This window comes from Pogona vitticeps, chromosome 1 (assembly GCF_051106095.1).
Source record: "Pogona vitticeps strain Pit_001003342236 chromosome 1, PviZW2.1, whole genome shotgun sequence".
NCBI lineage: Eukaryota > Metazoa > Chordata > Lepidosauria > Squamata > Agamidae > Pogona > Pogona vitticeps.
In genome coordinates this window covers 243,558,627-243,579,346 of record NC_135783.1, presented here as the reverse complement: position 1 = coordinate 243,579,346, position 20,720 = coordinate 243,558,627, and the positions used below count along the sequence as shown (strand labels likewise).

Here is a 20,720-nt window from a genome sequence, read left to right as displayed (position 1 = left end):
CAATCAGACTTTAAAAGATCATTCCAACTCAATTGCCTGCTGACTCCCCAAAAGCCTGCCAAAAGAAGTAGGTTTTCAGTTACTGTACTGGCAAAAAGGAAGTAGGGAAGGAGCCAGTTGAATTTCCCAAGGAAAAGAGTTCCATAATCTAGGAGCAGCTATACGAAAAGCCCTCTCCCAAGTCCTCACTAAATGTGTTTGTGAAAGTGGGGAGACTGAGAGAAGGCACTCTCTTTAATGCTTGTGGGACTTATATAAAGATATAAGGTCTTGAGGTACAACAAGAAGAAAGCAGAACAAGAAACCTTTGATTGGCATTAGCTTCCAACAGGTACAGTAATCAGACAAATACTTGGCTCTCACTTCCTCTTACTTGCCTCCAATAACTTTCAGGAAGTCTCCATGTAGTAGGGCAGCTGATAAAGAGATGTCTGTGGACTGTTTCCACTGTTACCCACTCTACCTAAGGCTTAAAACAGAACAACTGAGTGCAAAAGATAGGAGAGAAGGACCTTTGGCTTCCTGGACATTCCCTTCTTTGGCAACCTTCTTCTGCTCCCTCTCTTTCCTTTTCCTCAGTAGCACCCTCTGGAAGGTGGCAATCGACTTGAGCAAATCCTTCCCCTCTACTTCTGACGGGGGGATGACGATGCTACAGTCAAGGAACTCATTGATGGCATTGAGCAAGTCCTGGCGGTCGTCTGCCATGTAAGCAGCTTCATGGAAACGCTGTCAGCCAATAAGGGAATATGGTCAGGCAGGTAGAGAGCATCGATGCACTATTTCTGTACCTAGGGCATCAGCAACATTATATTGCTCTTTGCTTTGCTTTTTGGGAGTTTGTTTTGGGAGTTTGTTCGAGAGGTATTTTCTAAAATTATTGTTAATGTGAGCAGATGTTCATTGAAAATGCCTTTTTTGAGCTTTCACTCAGAATCTTCAATATTAAGCCTGAGTGAAACTTGATTCCATATGCACGAATGTAAATGTACACCCACCAAGGCATCATCTACTGTACAGCCTGCCTTCTCACACAGTGCAGCTGGTGAAGTTCATACTGAACTGTCAGGTATGAACATACTACAGGACGTTATACGTATTTTTTTCAAATACAACTTTAAAATAGCACTCTCTTTTAAACTATGTGATTAAATCAGGAATCAGGTTGAAGAAATTTTCCCTTGGTTACCCAAAGACCAAAGTAAATGATTTCTTTTTATCCTTCAACTACCCATCTAGATACTCAATGTTATTTAACACATTTGACTTGCACCTGTTCTGCAGTAAGTAGAATGGAATCAACTGTGAGATTAAACATTCTGTTTCTTCACACAAAGACACATATGCAACCCTTTGCTTTTCTGTTCTGGTTCTGAAGAAAGACACCTTGCTCTCTTTCTGAAGAAAAAAACCCATTTGTTCTCTATAGTTTTAATGTACATCAAAGGCATGGAGAAACGGAGCTTATTCCTCTGTCCCTGTAGGTATGCATATATTTATATGTTTGATTATTTAACTGATTGATTATTTGACTCACATTTGAGTCATATTTGTCCCACATTTCTCCACAAAGTGAATGCAAAGCCCCTGATTCTTTGTGATTTTCTCATCTAAAGCCCAACTCGGTAGCACCTTTGTTACTACCACTACCTTCTATTCTCTAGCTCCAACCTGAACCAAGAGCAAACATCTCACCTTGTCTGACATGAGGGTGGAAATGGAGCGTCCAATCTCATGATAATCCATGTTGGACTGGCTCGGTCCCAGTAAGACAAAGATGAAACGGACAGGAACTGGAACCTCCAGAACTGACTCCAAGAACACAGCCTCATTTAAACGAACAAAAGCCATTGTTGGTTGTTCAAGAAACTGAACACAACCTGCCAGAAGGAAAAGTATTAAATCATTTAAGTAGAATAAAAGCAAAAGCCTTTGCTCTCTGGAAGCAAGTCTCAGAATTAGGGAGTCCAGGTATATTATATGTGGGCATATTCAGGTGCAACTGGCTTCTAGCAGTGTCATCATTATACTATCTCCTGATAATCTAAACAGTGGCTGTAAGAGGCACTTGGAAAGTTATTTTCCTAATTTTGCAGGAGCAGAGAGGAAGACTGTAACAAAAAAGAGGAATCTAAATTAAATGAGACAACCTTTTTTTGATACTGAACCCACTTCAAAGACGAATCAAATTCAGAAGCTTCCCTCCAGATTGAGTCTCAGGGAAGATGATGCTATCAGTGAATGGCTGGTGTCATAGAACTGTATATTTGGAAGGAGTCACCTGTCAGGGAGGCTTGGACTAAATGATCTTCAGAAACCTTTCTAATTCTATGAGTCTGTGAATTTCTGTCTACATCTCTGCAGGTGTTAGCTGAAAGAATCTCAAAATATTACCTCATCCCATCAAAAGAATAATTTTGAATAATAATGTGTTGTACTACAAAGACAAATCTCTTAACATTTCTTAAAAATCAGTTGCTGGGAGAAATTACAAATAGGGTATTTTCTATATAAACACAGTGCCAGTGAATCTCTAATTTTTATGGATATGGACAATTTTTTAATCACAGAATCGTTACCTTTCAATTCATGAGCTGTTCTTTCCAGAGGCCTGGAAAATTATATGAAGCATATGTATTGCAGGAAGTGGGTTATCAGACTAAAAAGTTTTACCAGGTAAGGAAACAGACCTATGGAACAAACTGTACTTGATCCCTGGAGAGACAAGAGCAGCATATAGGGCTTTGGGGAATGTTGTAAGTATTCCAATTCTATAAGGCCTGGTCAAGACTCTCTAGTAGATGTTGGTTTTGGATTCCTTACCAACAAGTACCACAGTGGCCTCAGCATCATCAGGAATCTTCTCCATCAGCTTCAGATATCTGCCACGATGTCCCTCATTGCTATGAAGGTGCATGCTTTTCTGTCTCAATTAAAAAGATTCTGATTAGTCAGAGCTGTCTCACACCACTGGATAGCTCTGTATCTACAAGATGAATGGGCTGTGAAAGCAGAAAGAATACATTCTGGTGACTGAGGTCCCACAGGGCACAGCCTTTAATCCTCTGCTGTACTCTGCATCTTTATGCATTAATTTAAGGCAAGTTTAGAGACTGATGGTTCTAGCATATGTTACAAAACTGCCCTACACAGCTATCTATTTATTCATTCATTCTCAGGCCTCTAAATCTTTAAGCAAACCACTCCCATGTCTCTTTTCCTACCACCTCCTGACCAATGGCACTTCTCTGACTTTTCTTTGTTTCTTCCTATGACTAGTCAAGCAGAGTACATTATGTAAGAGACTGATTTATGTGCACCTTTTCTTGATTTGTATGGTTTGCAGAATTCAGCATTTTAAACAAAAACTTTAGCACAAAGTACTCAGTAATAAAGGTACCCATAGTTTTCTCTAACTCATTATCAGCTTTAAATATATTTGCTTTTTAAAACAATTAAGCCACACTACTTGTTTCTCACTCACCTCTCTGAAGTCAGGGTCATGGATTCTGGGCTCTGTCATCTCAATGTGGTCTTCCCCCATCAATGGCATGCACGTGTCAGTGGTGTGGTTGTGGTGGTGGTTTCCTACCATAGAGTTCATACTGGAGTTGGAATGGTTCCGGGGGAAGAATGCCTCCTTCTCATCATTGGGATGACTGAGGAAGCAACATCACTGTTAAAAGAACTACACCACCTTGACCTGGTTTCTCTGACTAAAGGTCATTGCCACTCTCTGGAAATTCACATTGAACCAGATGTCCAAAGCCAACTAAAGTGAAAAGATAGTGCCTTTCTACAGAAACATTTACTGTGTCCACAACAGCAAATATCTACTTTTTTGGCCCCTATATACTGCAAAGCCCTGGCCTCCCTTCATGCATGTTTCATGGACTATAAGATGCCCTGCAGCTTCACATATAGATCAGGTTTTACCTGTCCAAGATATATAATCTCTCTGTGCATCATAACTTTTCTGCTACCACCTCAGGGTCCACTGAAACACTGAAAAAGTCCCTTATTCTTTGTATTCTCGAAAGCAATTCCTTGTCAGCCTTGCCATTTGTGTAACATTTAGGCTCCAACCTTTGTACTGTGCTAGTGTTCACATTCTATAGTATTTATTCTTCAATAGTTCTTCCATTTATGCCCTTCCTTGTCTCTCAAATCCCAAACCAGTGGCTGAAACCCTGTTGAGTAACTGCAAGGATGGAACTACTGATAACAGCATCAGCCCACAACGTTACTATTTAATTTAGTTTAGATTCCCAGCGTGGTGTAGTGGACAAAGTGATGGACTAGGACTCTAAAGAACAGGGTTCGAATCCCTGCTCAGCCATGGAAACTCACTGGGGCAGTGGAACTGGTAAAACACTCCTTAAATATCTCACCTACCTTGAAAACCCTATTAGGATTGCTATAAGTCAGTTCTGACTTGATAGCACAGAAAACACACACACACACACACACACACACACACTTTAGTTTTAGCTGAAAGCTTTCAAGCCCTACACCCTCTCAGGTTCTGAGTCTCTCTGAGTCAAGGGAGCTTTTGGGAACCTCAAAACAGAAGGAGGAAGCCTTTAATATTGGAATGTTGCTGCCAGATCACCATCAGTTGGCTTAATACTGCCACCGGTGTGATCTAGCAGACATTTCCCAATGTTAAAGGTTTACCCTCCTCAGCCTGAGGCTCCCAAGTGTTTGCCCAGCTCAAAAGGGTTCACTGGGAAACCTTAAAACCTGGGGTGAAGACACAAGAAGGTCTGAATTAAATTAAAGAGTAACATAATGGGCTGATGACACCATCAACAGTTATGCTGGTGGAACTGCAGTCAACTGGAATTCAACCAGTATATTTCTCGTTTGAGTCACTCACCTATGCTTGAGCAGCAAGGCCCTCAGCACATTGGCTCTGTCTTCAGCCTTGATCTGGTCTGAGATTATCATGGTCTCAACTACCAGGTGAGCAATACCGGGTAATGTTGTTTGCTCCAGATCCAGCAGAACAGCACCTTAGAACAGGAAGACCAACAGATTTAGATCACTGAGATCTAAATTTCTCAGAGATTTCTCAGTTAAAAGATCCTTCAGGGAGACAGATGTTCTGTTACCCCTTTCTTTGTGCAAAGGACACCTTCGTGCACACTACCTTCCCTTTGGCAACCTTAAAAGTTCCTCTAGGTAGGAAGAAGTAATGCTTATTCACACATATAAATACGCAAACCCTTTTAATGGGTTTTATAGCTTTCACAGATTGCTATTGAGAGCTCTTTAAAATCTGGATTGGAATTCTGAATCTTGTCTTGACCCTAACTTTTTTGAGAGAGGAAAAAACATAGAAGCAAGCCTTAATTTACACTGAAAACTTGGTGACTTCTTCCTTTGCCCAAACTTTTAGCATGCTGCTCAGCCAGCCTGAGAACTAGGACTCTTTGTATATTGGTGTAAGGCAACTTGCCAATTAGATGGCAACTCTTCATGATGGCCATAACTTTATGTCATTCTTTCTTTCTCCCAGGAAAGCATGAACCATGAGAGAGCTTGTTGCTTTATGCCTTCGTATGTGAGTCAGATTATATCTGATCAGTAGCTTGTCAATGTATAAACCCCAGAACACATTCCCTCTTAGTTACTCACCATGGGCAATAGTCTTCCTGAGCTCCAGAAGACTGCGAAAGGAAAGTGAGGCCACATGAGGCTTCCCCCAGCGTGCTGTATCCTCCTCTACATTCTCTTCAAATTTGATCCAGCGTGCTGTCTCCTTCCAGTGCATATCTTGGTTTTTATCCACAACTAATTCATTCAGCTCCACAAATACCTGGCACATGAAGGAAAGAAGCAAGCCAAACAACTGAACTACAAGCATTTCACTTTGTTTTTTGCTGTTTTCTCTATGTAGGGTCATTCACAGGAATGCCATTCCTAAATTTTGTTACTGTCAAAGGGTGGTATAGTGATGCAATCGTGCTCTTTAGCTCTGCCCTGTTGGCACAGGCAGTCCTGTAGATGACAAGATGTTTACAAAAGTTGTTGTGAGATAATCTAAAGGAATATATGCCTGTCCTTTTCCTATGGGTCTGATAGAGACTGGTGTCTAATGTATGATGTCCCATTCCAGCCCAGCTATTTCCTCTCTGAAATCAGGATCTGGACCAAAAGAAACCAAAAGAAACCCAGGGATAATATCACAGATTGGTCAGAGATCACTTTCTTATACCATCAGTGCCATGAACCTTGTATGCCCATGGTGGAGGAGGGTGGGCATACAGTCTTACACTGACGATTGCCACTGTCTCTATGAGAAACAACTCACCAATGTGCAACATGACCAGCACACCCGTGAAGCTGCCAATCTTGCCTGCACATTGTGGGATCTCAGCAGGGCAGGACCATTATTTATGGTACCTCGTGGGGTTTCCTGTCAAGCTTCTTCTTCTTCTTCTTTTTCTTCACAGACTGTGAAGACAAAGACTTTTTGCTGCTTCTGGTAGTCTGGTTCCGAGAGGGTTTCTTTACTAGATGTCTCCTTACTCCTGGATTATCTTCAAAACGATGGCCTAGAATAGAAGCAGTAGAGCAATAAGAGCAAGTGAACTGATAAATTAAAATGCATTGTCAAGACGTCTGTCTTTTCTCTCTATTGGTGGGTCTGTATGCCTGACATCGCTGTACCATGGAAATACAGGTTTCTTGTAACTATGCAATAGTTAACAGTGCAACTATTGAGGAGTTGCAACTTTGAGGAGTGCAACTTTGGTTTGGAAGAGCCCATGTTTCTAACTGCAAAGATAGGCTTGAGAACATGTATGTGGGCATTGCAATGCCTGGTAAAAACTCAGGAAATGGAAAAGGTATCAAGATACTGTAAGTAAATTAAGCTGGAGCTGGAGCTCATAGTACTCCTTACTCCTCTCCATGTCTACCAAAAGTGAAATAAATTATGAGAAATAAACAGATGTAGAGAAATTTGCTCAACTTCTACAAGGCACAGAATCCAACTTTTTTGACATAGTCCATGAAATGGCATAGCACTTTCAAGATTAGAGAAGTGAACTTTCTTCTCAACAGCAATGTAATAAAACAAGGTAAGAAATTGTGACCCTCCAAATGTTATTGCCTTACAACACTCATTATAAACTGCTTAAACTAGCTGAGGGATGACAGATGTTGAAGGGCATAGAACAGAGAAGCTAACTTCTGTTCAAAAAGATGGACTTAAATGACCTTAAATTTGAGCAACCATCTTCTTGGGTCCTTTTTGCTCCTCCAGCATAACTTAAAAAAAAATCTACTGAAATCCACATGAACTATGCAAAGAACCAGCACCATTATGGAAGTAAATTAATATAGAGTCATACTGAAATTTTTGACCAATCTGAAAATATGCTTTAAATATGAAGTGGGCAACTGGTGGTTTTAGTCCAATACATTTATGGATACATGTTAATACAAACATGCTCAGATTGTGGCAGCTGAAGTACAGTGGACCCTCTACTTACGGAATTACTCCGTATTGGAACGGTGGCTGCAAGTCGAAAAGTCTGTAGGTCGAATCTCCATTGACCTACAATGCATTGGAAACCGATTAATCCCATAACTAGCAGTTTTTATTCTATTTTTGTTCCATTTTGGTTTTTTTCTGCTCTGTAAGTCAATTCTCCGGCTGCAAGTCGAATCTAAATTTTGCAGCCAGAGAAGTCTGTAACTCGAAAAGTCTGTAAGTCGAGCTGTCTGTAAGTCGAGGGTCCACTGTATAGGCAACAGCATTGCATCCTAATCCATATACTTATCAACCACAGTACTTCCAAAGATGTTGTTTTGTATGCTCAGTTAATTTGTATAAAGTAACTGCAGTGCTACCTGGAATTAATAGCAGCATTTACATCTTATTTCATAGCAAGGAACATGCAGCCACAAAACCAGAGTAAATATCCTCAATAAGACACTTATAGTCAATATCCTGTTTACTCTATATTAAGATAGCCCCAACCTATCGTTCATTTGGCCAGCAAGCTAATCATGGCTCAAGTAACACAGTTACTGCTTAACCAGAGCAGAAACATCATAATGGTATAACATTTATTGAACTCATTCATCAGAGTGGAAATAAAGTTTTTACAATAAACCAGTGCTGTATATGCTTCTTTGAACCTGCTTATTTTAATTACAAGAGATTCACATTATCATGTTATTGCAGTTTAACACCACCAGCTATTTGTATTTCAGTAAAATTAGTGCCAGTGACAAGAATCTTTTGCAGTTAAACTGCATAGTGTATAAGCATAACATTTACTGATTAGCAACAATGTCAAGAATCTCATTAAAATCAAACAGATCTAAAACAGCCAAGAACACTACAGACAACAGCTTCTCTGAAGCCATGTAAGATTTAAATAAGGTTAAGACTTCAATGTAGAGTTTTGGTTTCTGAAATTGGGTCTTTCTGTATGCAAAGCATTACTTTTGTACAATGTCCTTCTGTGGCCTTGCCTTTGTCTGCATTCTGAAATCTGATTATGGAACAGAGGTGACAAAAGGAGACTTTGCTCACACACATCTGTCTTCCAACACCATTCTTGAAGAGGTTCAGATGCCTTGGCATCACAAACTGAAGAGAGGCACATGTGACTAAAGTAATATACTTCATAAGATGCAGCAAAGTCTCTGTTAAATTACTGTTCTTATGGAACAAAAGTGGAGAAAGGCAGAGGGAGTCTATGCTATGTCTTATGCTTATCTGTGGCTACTGGGAAGATGAGGAAGCAGCTTTTCAGGATCTGTTTCCCTATATTTTATTGAAAACATTTGTATTGCCCTTAATGTTGTCAGGATATCAGGATTCTTAGCTGTACACCATCCTGAATTTCTAACACAATAGAGAATGATGTACATTATACATTATATTACATTTCAGTACAACTAAAATCTCTTTCAAAAACTCACATTCACAATATTTTAAAACACCTGACAAAATAAAGCACATTTTTGCTTTTTTGTTTTGTTTTGTTTTAACATTAGGCACCAGATAGGCCTTTCCAAAGAGGCTTTTCTATGACCAAGTGGTGCCTTGCAAGACGAACGCCTCACGGGATGAAAAACCTGCAAGACAATTGTTTTTTGCCATCGCTATGGTGCCTCACAAGATGTTTTCTTCTATGACCATGCTTCGCAAAATGTTTTTCCCCCCCGAGACTGATGCCTTGCAAGACAAATAAATTTCGTTTGTCTTGCGAGGTTCCCTATGGGTTTTGAGATTTTTTCGCAAGACAGCGCTTCTCGTGGAACAAATTACATTTGTCTTGAGAGGCACCGCTGTACTAAGCCACAAGATTTTGGCCCATGTGTATATTTTGCACTGTTTTTCTTTGTTGTTGTTACGTATCAGAAAATACATCACTTAATTATCTAGCAAGGGTTACATACTGACACTTCCCATCCCCATTCCCAAAGTAGACAAGTACAGTATCTGCTACTAATGCTATAGTCAGAGATAGTAACAGAAATTCCCATTGAGAAGATTCACGTACTACAGCGATATGACACAGAGACTGGGACTTCTTTCACTTGTGATGGAAGCAGCACTATCTCATCTGGGAACAGCTGATAATCAGACAACTACACTGATTACTCAAGCCAAGGGCAACTACTCAGGAAGGTGGTATTTTTAAATCCAAACTTCAGTGGAATTATTGGGAATTAGTAAAAAATAAGTGAAAGATAGACGTTCTGGACAGAGTTCCACCTAGGTATTCTCAGGACCATCCTATTTTGCTATGATCTCTGTCTGTTCTTCACTTACTCTTAATACATCTTGGAAATATGGAGTGGAATCATATTCACAGTTATCAAACTTGAAGTCTCTAATTTCTTCCATGATCTCATCTAACAGAAGGAATATTTTTACCAGTGCTGCTAGATTAAAGCTTTACTCCTTGAAAAACTGGGTCACTAAATTAAATATAAATTAAATCTATACTATGCCAGAGGGCTTTTCCCCCACTGGCTGTGTCCCTGATTTGAGGCATGCTGACAGCTGGATTCCATCTCCTCCCATTTTTAACTACACACGAGTGACAAAAACCAATAAATGCTTATCAATAGTTGTGCACTCAAGCTGTTTGGAGATGCTATTGTGGGATGCTGTTATGTGCATTTGTATGTAATGCCCATCATTTCTGCAGGCATGTTTTACACTTGAGTTTTAGTCAGGAATGAAGACTACTGAATCCAGAAACCTGTATGCAACATACATGTATCAAACAAACATGTATATGTAGACTATGTATAATGTATGGGAGTGTAATCATTCAACTCTGTATGAGAATACGGAATGATAATTAGCTGTGTGTAATGAGTGTATATAATTCCATATTTTGCTTGCTTCATCCAAGATCTGACATCCCCAGGAAGGAGGGAATGATTGGTGCTATCTCCATGCCACAGACCACAGTCTGAGGATGGTGTCTGGAGTTCAAAACAGAAATGATGCAGGAGATCAAATGTCCTAAATTCTAATTCTAGAGCTGCAGTTATGTGGAGAAGGGAAGTTACGCCCCTCCAAAAAAAAAAAAAAAAAAAAAAAAAAAAAGCACCTTTGGACAAGTTAACACTTCCAGTCCCAAACTCTCTATATCTTTATTATTTATGAAGATTAACAAGTTTAAAATAAAAGCAATCATAGCATCACTGTTTCATTTTATTTTTAAGTAAAGTTGGTTTGGCCCCCAAACACAGTTCAGATTTTTCATGTAGCCCCCCCTATAGAAATTAATTGCCCACCCCTGATATACAATGTATGTTTTAATTGTTTTTGAGAAGCAACTCGTTGTGTTGCTCAGTGGCTTTCCATTAGCTATTGCTATGTTTTAAAAATTATGTGTGTTATGTGCCATCAAGTCTGAACCAACTTAAATTACCATAACAGGACTTTCACGGTAGGAGAGATACACTATTCATAGAATCATAGAACATTTAATTCTTTAAGGAGTGATTTTTCCAGTCCCTCCCTCTGATGAGTTTCCATGGTTGGGGAGAGATTTCAGCTCAGGTCTCCTGAATCCTAGTCTGTCACTCTATCCACTACCTCAAACAAAATAAGTATTCGCAAAACAAAACAAAGCAAAGCAAAGCAAAACAAAACACACGATAGCTTAATTAATTTTTCAAAGCGGCATTAAAAAAATCTAAAAACCCTGTCATAATTTCTCTAAAATGCCTAAACATTATTTAAAATTAATTTCTAGAAAGTATGTAAAATATTATTTACTGAAATAATAAAGCATCCTCATTCCAACTCATTACATTACTTTTTACATTTAATTTTGTTGTCCCCTCATCACCCCTGCCCTCCAAAAACAATATTACTTGTGGTTTGTTGCTTCAAACGTATGAGTGTATGCAAATAAAATATGATTTATTTGTACCCATGGACAGATGAAATGACCAGATGTAAAGGAGGGTACTATTCTGGTTCCTTTAATAGATTTGTAGAAGGAAATATTTTGGAAAATGCAAGTTGTCACAAAGGGAAATGATTTTGTGCATAACTATTGAAGCTAAAAATATCTTAAAGAATGATCATATGATAAGAGTCAATCTAAGCAAAGTCTGGTCATGCAATAAAAAAGTTAATCTAAGCAAAGGTGAGAATGGGTGTAGGAGAGAATGTATGTATATATGTTTGCACACCAGCAGATACTTACAGATTGGTTCCAAGCTGGGATAGCCCAAGTGGTTCTGGATGGCCTCCCATAGATCATAGTCTTCAAAGTTGAGCACAAATTCTTCAAAGTCGTCATAGGCAAATGAATTAGGGACACAGAAAGCTATCCCTATTTCTGAACTGTCTCCTACTCCCATCTCCTTCATTGCCTCTTCCCTGTCCAGAACAGCCATTGCTATGACTTTAAAGAGGTAAGACGTCAAGGGGATCAGGGCCAATCACAACGTTGGCAAGCAGTAAGATGCAGCTTCTTCTTCTGTATGAAACTCTGCAGGTAGCACAAGAAGCTACTAGATCCAGCACCCAGGAATTGTTTTGATTATATTTGAGAGACAATGCCAGCATACATGGTCTAGGGAGGAATCTAGTGCAGGGACTGCACCAGCTTGCTTCAAGTCCAAGAGACTATATACATAGTCTTGCACATTGCAGCCGAGGAAGGATCTTCTGTAGAAGTCCACAGCATGTATGAAGGAAAAGCTTCTTTGGCTTGTGGCACAGGCTGCTGCGCCCCCTCACACACCTTCCATGTCTCCTTCCGCTGAAGCCTGGAAAGCAGTCTATTGACTTCTCTATATCCTGGGGCTCAGAGCTGGCATTTCCATGACGTCTCTTCTGTGCTATTACAGACAGAGCCAGAATCCCGGGTGGAAGAACAGCACAGCTTATACATGTACCTCTGCGCAAAGTCCCAGATATCCACTTTGAACAATTTTGGCAACTGCAATTGTAATCCCCTAAGTGGAACTTTGGATCTAATATGTCTACTCTTTCAAGAAGATATTATGGATATTGTCTGAGAGCACAAAGAATTCATGACAAACATTTTCAGGCAAGAAAGTCTATGGGGCAAGGAAAAGTCCTGTCTGAATGTGTCAGAAATGAGCTCAATCCATGACATGTGGTGGAACAAAGACATAAAGAGAATAAAACAAAACTGAGCCCCCAGGCAATAAAAGTCAATCGCTAAACTTCTGGCCAGAGCTGGAAAGCAAGGTCAGTGTCTGAGTGCATTCCTTTCAGCAAAGTGAGGCCTGGAGAAACCCCTTTGCAGTAGATAAGAGAGACATATTCAGTTTATTGCCATAGTGCAGAAAGTGAGAAGGGAGAACTAATGTAGGCTAAACTAAAGATAAACAACAAGATTCTATGTGACAAGAATAAGAGTCTTCTTGAGACACTAACCTAATAAGTTTGATCTGGTATGAGTTTTCACGGAACATGTCCTACTTCCTCAGATACCATCTGACTACATTCCATAAAAGTGTAGGCCAAATAAAACATCCTAGTCTGTAAAGTGTTGCAAGATTGCGTTGTTTTTCTGCAAGAGACTATAGACCAACATTCTGGAAGATTCCATATAATCATTGGACATGCATTATTAGGTGCTTTGTGTACTCAATTTGCTTCCTTAAGAATTTTTTAAACAATCGTTAATTATATGTCACGGTTTAGAAAAAGGCAGGAACTACTGTACATTATTATTTCTTACTCCTAATTTCTTACTGCTTTGTTATACTTCTACTTGTTTTCCTGCATTGAGCAGGGGATTGGACTTGATGGCCTTACAGGCCCCTTCCAACTGCATGATTACAGTATATGATTCTAATGGCTCACCCTCCAGTCCCACATTCTAGAAGGATCAAAGCCTAAAAAGGACATGAATTTACAAACCATACTTATGATAAGAACTGGCTTGCCTTAATCACAATTGGCGTCAGCTCCCATGTAATGAAAACCATAGGTGATGCTCGGAAGGGGAAAGAGAATTAGCCCCAGGGAGGAGAAAAAGAAGGGGAGGGCATCTAAAACAAATGACTTTGGGGAAGGGAGGAATAAGAGCCTACAATGCATTGCCTGCATAATGACCAAACATAGCAAAAATGATAATTGACTCAGCAGTGTATGTTTGTGCAGGACAAAGACTGAGTGAAAGAATGAGAAAATTGTAAGAGCATAAGATTACTATATAGCTCAGTAAATTGGAGGAGCAGTTGGGAGTGTGATTTCCCACTATGCCTTGTAGGAAGATAGTCAGTTCATATGATGTTGGGCAAACTATACAGTGACCACCTCGAGAGAAAGGATGAACCACTTCTGAGTATTCAGTACCTAGAAAACTCATACACTTGATGGCACATAATTATTATTATTATCAAGCAAGTGTGGAGGGGAAATTTAACTCTTTTCACTCCTGTTGGTTCCCCAAGAAAAATCCCTCCACTGAATCTACTATTTGGCCCTGGTTTCTTCCCAATGTGAATACTGGCTTCTTGGTCAGAGAGAAACATGGTCAAAGGAGACACAGGTGGAGGTTTTACAAAGCATGTTTGGTGTAAAGAGTAGGGGACAATTAGCCGCCATCTATAGACCTGTGCACATAGAGTCCCACTGAAATCAGAGAGAACTATATTTGAATAAGCATGTATATGATTCACCTATACATTTCTTCAAATAGAAAACTCAGAATTCTTAACCAATACAGATAAGCAGTAAGTTTAGACAAACAAGAAGAACTAGTTAACCCATGGGAGCCATTACCAGATGATATTATAATGGCTAGTAATATAAATTACTGCGCTGGAATAGCTCCTTTAAAGGTGGTATACTCCAATTATTGAAGATAGTAGAAATAAACAAAAAGCTATAGGTACCGTTCTTTCATTCTCCTTGCAACAGTTACTCCGCTAACAAAAAAAATGCAATTTTCATGTTTTTTCTTGTATTCTCATATTTGCTAAGTGCTGGACTGGGAAAGAATCATAGCAGGCAGATGCTGCTACTACCACCACCACCAGAGACAGAATGAGAGACAGGCCCAGTCTGATTCTTACTTTTCATATCATCAAGGTCAGCAGAAGCCAGCATCTGAGCCTCAGCTTCATCTGTAGGGATTCGCTGATATGTGGCACTCTCCACAGCAGTCATGCTGCCAATACACACCCTCTCCTTCAGATCGTAATTTGACCGCTGCCCACTTGGCACCTGATTCCAAGGTTTGCGCTTGTCCCATCCACGAGATATGTTATCTCTGTATCCAGAGAAGCTGTGGAGACAAGTAGATACTGAGATGTTTGTTAAAGATATCAAAATAGAAAGAGATAAATTATTCTTAGCAGGAGACTTAGAAGGAAACAGGGCATACTGATTGTTCAACTTCTTCTCTATCCGAAAAATCCTGCATCTGAAAAAGTGGGTTCCAGCTTGTAAATGCTGCTATGAAGTAAAACTTGCTAAAAGTACCAGAACACTCTTTTGCTAGTTGGTAGTCCCAACCAGGGTAAACGTATTGAAGCACCCTAGTTGGGGATTGCCAACAAATTCTTACCTTTGTTCTTGTTATTGCAATAGACTACAAAATAATTTGGGTACCACACTAAAAATTTAAAATTCTATAAGCAAGGGACAAATAAGGAGTTTTCAAACAGCAGTAGGAAAGTATTTCCTTGTTGAAAGGATGAATCTCATAAACTTGCCAAAAATCATCACTACTCACGTCTTGGAAAACAAGTCCATCCTGGAACCATCATCTATAATCCCAAGTATATCGGGGGTGTTGCTTATTATTAATCACTAGAGATGGGCACAAACTGCCAGTTTGGCAGTCATAGTATATTACGAAAGGAAAGTGATAATAAGGTAGTGAAGGGTATAGTAAATACTATACTGTACAGTATATATATAATATAAATAATATAAATATATATAAGCTATAACTTCCAAAGATATTTATGGAAGCAGTAGATCAGGCAGGAAGACTTACTTCAGATCACTATGGGGAGCTCAATATGGGAGAAGAAATAAACTCTAATGCTTGGAAAAATATATAGAAGTGTAGAATATTGAAATCCATGTCAATAAGGATAAAAGAAGTTAGTTTGGAGATGGTCCTTAACTTCAGTGACACTTCCTTTAAAATATGCTGGAGAGGGTGCCAGAAAACAGGTTCTTATTTTCATATGTGGTGCGAATACAAGAACATATTGAAATTTTGGCAATTGGTTTTTAAGGAAATAAATGAAGCAAACAATTCAAATGTAGTTGTATGTCCTAAAATAGCACTAATCAATATTTTAAAAATAGTTTATTGGAGAACTACAGAATTAGTGTCCAATTTGCTAACAGCAGCAAAATGGATTTATTGCTAGGAAATGGAAAACAGCTTATTATATTCTGTTAAGTGGTTGGTACAAGGAAGTCTGGAATATAGCAACCAATTGTAAACTCACATGTGATATAAAAGTTAACAGGGGGATAACTGGCAGAGATGTGTTTATAGACGTATGGGAGGAATTTATCAATTAGATAAAATTAATAAAGATATTCTGTGTTGGATATTTATTTGTTTGTTAACATGGACAAACATGTTAACTGAAAGTTTTAAGGAGCTCTTGCTGCCCAAACACATTCCCTGACTAAAGCAAAACAAAACATAAAAGCAAAACAAATGTTTCATCTGGACAAGCACTTAAATTTTAGCTCAAATTAATCCCATCTTCATGTGTTCTTGTATGCTCCCCCCCCCAAAAAATTTCATGCTTGAAATAGGTATGTAAATATTCCTTGTTTTCTCTGTTTAAATCATCTGCATCCTATCCAAAGCCCAAATCATCAAAAAGATCAATGCATCTTACCTCCTGGGAGATGTAGATCCTTTCTCTGGTAGCAGATTAGAAAGACATGGGAGTGGGGGGAGATGACTGCATTCCTCTGCCACATGAAATGACAGACTGCATTGGCTGTCATGGGCTTCCTCCTCCTCCTCCTCCTCCTCCTCCCCTTCTTGTTCTTCCTCCTCCTCCTCACTCCCAATGCTGAACTGTAAAGAAGCAATACAAGTCAAACTAGCCCAAGACTTGGAAACACAGGAATTGTCATTCCTACTGTCCTGATTAAAGCTGACTTAAACAAGGAGCACTCTATGAATCTTGTGAAAACATCCAGCCATATTTTTCTACCTGCTTGACCCTACCCAAACATGCCATACTTATGTGAGAACATAGGCTCCTTTCTTCCTATGGAAACCTTCTATTCAGTTTATCTTATTCTTTTGCATGTGTCTCCCAGCCCTTGCTGTGGGGGTAAGCAGTCTCTCACCTCCACACTTCCTTCTGTCAGGTCTCCTTTTGGTTTGCCATGATGAGACTCCCCTTTGGAAGAGGCCTCAAGGTCAGATTCTGCTGAGCTTTCCTTCTCCAAAACCTCATCCCCTTCAGATTCTGCTTCCTCTTCTTCTTCCTCCTCTTCCTCCTGAATGGTTGGGGTGACATTGGAGGGAGGTATAGAAGTTTTCCTTGACTTTCTCTTTTTCTTCTTCTTCCTGTCAGAATGCAGAAGCCTCTTCTGGGACTTGTGTGGGGGTGGTAGGTGAGTGGAGAGAGGGTGGTGGATGTGGTGAGATGTTTGGCGATGGACTGTGAAAGACAAACATGGGGAAAATTATATCTTGGAGAAAAGGCAGGAAGGTGTCTTGTAAGGCATGGCAAAAGAGATCTGAGGGGAAGGAGGAGAAGGGAAATATCCCAACTCCAATTTAGCAAGAAATGAAACTTTTATTGTCTCTGCTGCTAGCATTTTCAATACCTGAAAAAGCCCCCTCCAACAATAAAAGTATCTCCTCTATCACATTATGGAAAGAAGATTCGGTTTGCTTCAAATGACTTTACATTTTCTGAGTTTAGTACCCACCCAACCTTCAAATTTCCATGTCTCATTTGACATTTGCCTGGAATTCAGTATTATTATTATTATTATTATTATTATTATTATTATTATTATTATTATTATTATTATTATTATTATTATTATTATTATTATTATTATTATTATTATTATTATTATTATTATTATTAATTTGATTTATAGCCCGCCCATCTGGTAGGTCAGTACCACTCTGAGCGGCTAACACAAAAAGTATAACATTATAATAACATAAGTACAAAAAATCAATAACAAAACATAGTAATCATAAATAATAAATAGGAAAGAAGAAAGGAATAATTCAAATTAGCTTAGAAGCTGGCAGGAGGGAAGGCCTTGACATAAAGCCATGTTTTTAATTGAGTTTTAAATGTACCCAGCGAAGGGGCCGCACGAATCTCAGGAGGGAGATTGTTCCAAAGGCGAGGAGCCACCGCCGAGAAGGCCTGGTTTCTTGTCTTCTCCCTCCGGGCCTCCCTCAGCGTCAGGCTCCTCAGCCTCACCTCCTGGCTCGCGCGGGTGGTTCGGGTAGAACTTGGTGGGTGAAGGCGTTCCGCCAAGTATCGAGGTCCCAAACCGTTTAGGGCCTTATAAGTGAGCATTAAAACTTTGAAGTCAACACGGAAACAAATGGGCAGCCAGTGCAGTCTAGCCAGGGTGGGGGAGATGTGATGATATTTTCTCCCACCAGTGAGGAGTCTGGCTGCTGCATTCTGCACCATCTGAAGTTTCCGTATCAGCCTCAAAGGTAGCCCCACGTAGAGCGCGTTACAGTGATCTAATCTTGAGATTACGAGTGCGTGTACTAAGGTAGTGAGGGCCCCCGTGTCGAGATAGGGCCGCAGCCGGGCAATCTGCCAGAGATGGAAATAGGCTGAGCGGACAACCGACGTCACCTGTGTTTCCATGGTGAGCGTCGGGTCCAAATGTATGCCCAGGCTGCGGACCCCGCTCGCCGGGGCCAAGGTTGCCCCCCCAAAAGAGAGAGGGCCAACCAGGCCACCAACTACGGGAGGCCCCACCCTCAGGACTTCCGTCTTGTCCAGGTTCAGCCGCAGACCGTTTTCCTGCATCCATTCCAGTATAGTCTCCAGGCAGCGCTGAAGGGTCAGGACGGCATCACCTGCAGTTGGTAAAAAGGAGATGTAGAGCTGAGTGTCATCAGCATACTGATGACACATCGCTCCACACCCCCTGATGATCTCCGCTAGCGGCCTCATATAGATGTTAAATAGCATTGGGGAGATAATCGATCCCTGCGGAACCCCACAATTGGAGCTCCACGGGGCCGAGACATTCTCCCCAAGCTGAACTCTCTGGGGGCGGTCCTCCAAGAAGGAACGGAGCCAGGCTAACGCCAGGCCACCGATTCCCAGCTCGGAGAGCCTCCCCAGGAGGATACCGTGGTCGACGGTATCAAAGGCCGCCGAAATATCGAGGAGGACCAACAGAGACGTTTTGCCTCTGTCGGCCTCCCTCAGCAGGTCATCATACAGGGCGACCAATGCCGTCTCTGTCCCGTGGCGCGGCCTGAAGCCCGACTGGAATGGATCCAGTGCATCTGATTCATCCAGGAGTGCCTGAAGCTGGTCTGCCACCACCCTCTCCACCACTTTGCTCATGAAAGAAATATTGGCGACAGGCCTGTAATTGCCAATTTCGTCCGCCGCCAAACTAGATTTCTTTTGTATGGGCCTAATGAGTGTCTTCTTGAGGGCAGATGGGAATCTGCCCTCAAGGAAAGACCCATTTATTATTGCTGTGGCCCATTCAGTTGTTTTCGGCCTGGCTGCTTTGATTAGCCAGGCCGGGCAAGGGTCCAAGGAGGAGGTGGTGGCCCGACAGCGGTCAAGCACTATGGTCACAGAATCAGGCGTTACTGGCTGAAAAGAATTGAGAATAACCGGGCAAGACGGAGCGCTGGACATCTCAGCTCGATTCACTGTGTTCAAAAAAGGAGAGAGCTCCCGGCGGATGGCCTCCACTTTAGATTTAAAAAATGCCGCAAATTGGTCTGGTGAAAAGCTAGGGGGAGGCCTATCTCCCAGGTCAACTCCGGATAGGTCGCGCACTATACGGAAAAGTTCCGCCTGCTGGTTGGAAGCTTCGCTTATCCGGTTAGCGAAGAATGCTCTACTGGCAGCCTTCACCGTATTCAGGTAAAGGTTAGTTGCGACCTTAACGGCTATCCAGTTATTATCCGTCGGATTCTTCCTCCATCTACGCTCTAGCCTTCTCCTGTTTCGCTTCATCGCCCGGAGCTCCTGGTTGAACCAGGGCGCCGGGCGAGTTCTGCGCCGGAGAGGGCGTTTGGGCGCGATCGTGTCCACTGCCCGGGTGGCAGCGATGGACCAGCTGTCCACCAGGACGTCGACAGGAGCGCTAGCCAGGTCAGCGGTGATCCCTCTCATGACATCCTGGAAGCCACTCGGATCCAGTAGTCTTCGAGGGCGGGCCATAACAATAGGCCCCTGCTCCCTGCGTGGGGGGAGAGCCACTGTGAGGTTACACTTAATCAGGTGGTGATCTGACCATGACAAGGGGACTGGCACCAGGTCCGTCACCATCAGACCACTCTCGCCCCAATTGGAGGAAAAGACCAGGTCCAGTGTATGACCACCCACGTGAGTGGGGCCGTTGACATGTTGGGACATGTTCAAGGAAGCCATGGTTTCCAAGAACTCAGAAGCCGGCCCAGTAACCTCCGCCTCCGCATGCACGTTGAAATCACCCAAGACTACAAGCCTCGGGGTTCCCAACAATGCCGTGGAGACGAAGTCAGCCAGCTCCAGAAGGGAAGTGGCTGGACCGCAGGGAGCGCGGTAGCCCAGCAAAATCCCAATTCCATCCCTGGCCCCAATCGACACGTGGAGGGCCTCTAGACCCGGCCTCACCGCCGAGGAGCGCCTGGTAACCTCCAAGGTGGATTTATAGACAATGGCTACTCCCCCCCCCGCCCTTCCAGTCTACCCTGGGCTACTCCCACCGCCTGTAAGATAAAGTCTTACACATTTTTGCACAGTAAAAATCAAAGGAGACACTAACATTTAATTTGCCATGTTAAATAATGATTTGCACAGATAGTTCAGATTATGGTCCTGCTTTAATATGGAAAGTGAGTTTAAAATGGAAACATCCATGACAAGAAACTGTTCTATGCTGCTTTTTCCAATGCTAACTGCACTAAATTCTCTCTTTCTCTCAGCTATCAAGCTGTCTCACCTATTCCAGGGTAGCAACCACGAAAACAACATATGCATGCCATTTACAGCACAAGCTCCAATGAAATACCTGC

At 41.4% G+C, this 20,720-nt stretch overlaps 1 protein-coding gene across 4 annotated transcripts in view; it reads right to left on the bottom strand.

Annotated features, from left to right (window-relative positions):
* SLC4A3 (solute carrier family 4 member 3) overlaps positions 1–20,720 on the bottom strand; it is a 54,446-nt gene that overhangs the window by 13,302 nt on the left and 20,424 nt on the right. For 2 of the 4 annotated variants that reach the window (XM_078383477.1, XM_020792061.3), the window contains exons 4-13: positions 16,823–17,139; positions 16,360–16,544; positions 14,560–14,771; positions 6,409–6,560; positions 5,641–5,821; positions 4,880–5,015; positions 3,485–3,659; positions 2,824–2,923; positions 1,696–1,880; positions 513–729 (exon numbers count right to left, since the gene is read on the bottom strand). In XM_078383477.1, the coding sequence (XP_078239603.1) occupies positions 513–729; positions 1,696–1,880; positions 2,824–2,923; positions 3,485–3,659; positions 4,880–5,015; positions 5,641–5,821; positions 6,409–6,560; positions 14,560–14,771; positions 16,360–16,544; positions 16,823–17,139 (1,860 nt within the window). Of the gene's footprint in view, positions 1–477; positions 730–1,695; positions 1,881–2,823; positions 2,924–3,484; positions 3,660–4,879; positions 5,016–5,640; positions 5,822–6,408; positions 6,561–11,705; positions 12,440–14,559; positions 14,772–16,359; positions 16,545–16,822; positions 17,140–20,720 lie in introns of those variants that run through there. The other 2 variants (XM_078383478.1, XM_072985349.2) reach the window with 2 other exon arrangements.